Source organism: Fonticula alba (assembly GCF_000388065.1).
Source record: "Fonticula alba strain ATCC 38817 unplaced genomic scaffold supercont2.9, whole genome shotgun sequence".
Lineage (NCBI taxonomy): Eukaryota > Rotosphaerida > Fonticulaceae > Fonticula > Fonticula alba.
This window is the reverse complement of record NW_009242979.1, coordinates 853,065-856,062: the sequence shown is the minus strand read 5'-3', so window position 1 is coordinate 856,062 and position 2,998 is coordinate 853,065. Positions and strand designations below refer to the sequence as shown.

At 68.5% G+C, this 2,998-nt stretch overlaps 1 protein-coding gene across 1 annotated transcript in view; it reads left to right on the top strand.

The window, feature by feature from the left end:
- Positions 1 to 1,858: 1,858 nt before the first annotated feature.
- The window catches only part of H696_05256 (CMGC/SRPK protein kinase), a 3,004-nt gene continuing 1,864 nt past the window's right edge, over positions 1,859 to 2,998 (top strand). The window contains exons 1-3 of the mRNA XM_009499118.1: positions 1,859 to 2,145; positions 2,245 to 2,326; positions 2,450 to 2,971. Coding sequence (XP_009497393.1) covers positions 2,133 to 2,145; positions 2,245 to 2,326; positions 2,450 to 2,971 — 617 coding nt within the window. The 5' untranslated portion in view covers positions 1,859 to 2,132. The remainder of the gene's footprint in view (positions 2,146 to 2,244; positions 2,327 to 2,449; positions 2,972 to 2,998) is intronic.

The window sequence follows — 2,998 nt, the reverse complement described above, 5'->3', positions numbered from 1 at the left end:
AGAGCGAGGCCGCCGAGACCCGGGGGGGATGGCGGCACAACAGTCAACCCCCGTGTGCGGCGATCCCCCTGCCCTAGATCGGCCAGCCTAGCACTGGGGAGCCCCTCCCTGTTTACAGGGGTGCTCTCAGGGCAATCGGGCAGTACTCCTCCTGCCACGCCTTGGGACCCCGCCCGCCCCCCCCCCCCCGGGGGGCGGGGGCCAGACAACTCCCCTCATTCCCAGCCTCCCCCCCTGGTCCCGAGGAGACACTATTTCTCTCGGCCACCAGAGCACCCCCACGCAGGGGAAGGGGCACTGTGGGTTTGCCGCGGCCGGTGCAGGCCGAAGCCCCGTCCCTCAACTGAGATGGGCCGAGTGTGCCCCAATCCGCACGCCATGTATACACCCCCCCGGCCTCAGGCATGTCAAAGGACGGGGAAGGGGTAGACCGGGCGCCCCCGCCGTTGGCCCCTGCCGCCGGTCGCAATGATGATACCTCGGAAACACAACCACCTCGGGGGCACACATGCGCACACGCATCCAGGGCATCCTTACCAGAGAGGAGTCCCCGGCGGAAGCTCCGCTCTTGGTGTGCGCCCCCACGCTTCGTCGGGGCTGGGGGCGGCCACCACCACCACCACCACCACCACCACCACCACCACCAAGGGCACCTGCCCCGGCGCCAACTGGGGCGAAAACAATCGACCGAGAATGTCAGAACGGGCAGGCTCGTATCGGAGACTCTCAGTGTGCACATCACACGCCCTCGTGATATGCACGGCATTTTGGAGGATATTTCCCCTAGCCAGCCGCCACCGCTGGGCCCGGCCCAAGTCGCCTAATGCCGCCGCGGGGCCTGCCTCGGGAAGCGCGCCGGGAGGGCTGGGGCCGGGGGTGGGCGACGCACGCACTTCGTCGGGGCGGGAGAGGGGGGGGGGGGCCACCACCGGGCATTCCCCCTCCTTCCTGGGCCTTCCCCCCCTCCTGTTCCCTCAAACCGGGGGGGGGGGGGAACAATCGAGCTGCTCCGGGATGAAAAAAAAACAGGCACAGACACGCAGGCGCACAGCCGGGAAACACCGAAGCGCAGTGCTGCCGGAGCGTGTGTACACCCGCGCGCGCCTCACAGGCGGCCCGGGGAGGGGCCATTCGCTGATCGAACTGGCCAGCATGCCAGGGAGAGACCCCTGGGACCGCGTGCTTCAGTGCGCCGGTCATTTTGCACCGTATTCCACACATGCACATGGCCCCCCCCCCCCCCCTCCCTCACATTGCATGCTGAACCTGTCCCCTGCGGGATATCGTGGGGCCATGGCTGTGCCGGCGCCCCGCTCCTGCCCACCTTCCCCCCGCCCCCTTTCGCCTCGGGATATACACGCTCCCTACGGTCGGGGCCGGACGTTCCCACCGATCCCACAGCCTCCGGTCCCGAGTGCGGGCTCCCGCCCCCTTCTGCACGCCGCTCTGCGCCCGGGGAGAGATGCGCGGGGTAGGGCGGGAGCGGGGGGGGGGGTCCTGCGTCGGATACAGCCCCGACATTCGGGGGGGGGGGAGGGCCTGGGGGAGGATCTCACCCGGTCCGCCGGCCTCGGGTCCAGAAAAGGCGCGCAGGGGCGCGCATGTTCCCGCGCTCGTGCGCGCCCCCAACGGCCCGTGCGCGTGCACATGGCCGGGCGCGCGCGCGCGCGCGCGCACGCCAGGCCTCCGCCCTCCCGCGCAGGGTCCCATGGAGAATGGGCGGGCCCGCGCGCGCGCTCGCCAGGCCGCTTGTCCGGCCCACCGCCGACACCCTTGCCGGCCGATCCCAGTGAAACGCCTTTTTTCAGCCACAACTGACACACCGCCCCCCGAGCCGCCTGGCCTGCCACTGGCTCCCCCCCACTCCTCCTCTCCCCGCTCTACCTCGTCTTTTGCCCCCTGCCTCCTGCTCCTTCCGCCTGCCTGGCAACCAAAGTCGGCTCGAGGAACCGCCGCCACGCCCGCGCCCGGCGTGTCCCTCTCTCTTTTTTTTTCTCCTCCTTCCTCTGCTTCTCCCCTCTTTAGGTGCCCGCGAGCGCGCGTTCATCCAACAACCACGCCCGATATACACGCGCACTGCCACACACGCACTGCCGCACACATATACACATATATCTAGAGACACATTCAACATGAGTGGCAACGGTGCGTCTGGCCCATTCCCACCCCTAGCGCACCCCCCTGGCTTTGGTCTTGACACCCATGCCCCCTCCTATCTTCCACCGGCTCCCCTGCCCTGCGTAGCCGCCATCCGCAAGGCACGAGCCCGCCAGGCCATGGCAAAAAAGCGCGCTACACAAAACCCACCGCCCATCCCGAAACCCAGGTATGTCGGCCCCTGCCCTCACACAGCCAACAACTGTCCAGTGCCAGCGGCGTCCTCCGCCGCCCTGCCCGGGTCTCCTCCCTCCTCGCCATCCTGCTCACATCCCTTGCACCCACCCCGCAGCAACACCCACCGGAACCCCTCCACCTCAAGCTCCTACTCGGACTACTCGGACTACTCGGATGACGACTCGCGGTCGAGATCCCGCGAGTCGTCACTTTCTCCCGGCCGCCGTGATGACAGCCCCCGGTCCAAGTCACCCACGCGCCATCACCACCACTCGTCCTCCGGCGCGGCGGACCACAACCAGCCCACCGCATCCGGGCCCCCGACGCGATCGCGCTCCCGGTCAAACCCCCGGCTGTCGCGCTCTCGGTCACGGTCTCGGTCTCGGTCTCGGTCTCGGTCCCCTTCCAGCACTTCGTACCGACGCTCGGTGACCCCCTCCTGTCCGTATGACCTGGGCACCGGCTACTCGGACAGCGATTCCTCGAGCTCCGACCGCGATGAGGACCCCCAGGACTACTGCAATGGTGGCTACCATCCGGTCCAAATTGGCGAGCTCTTCCACTCCTCGCGCTACAGCGTCATCGGCAAGCTCGGATGGGGGCACTTTTCCACCGTCTGGCTGGCCCTCGATGAACAGTGCGCACATCCCCCCCCCCCCCCGGC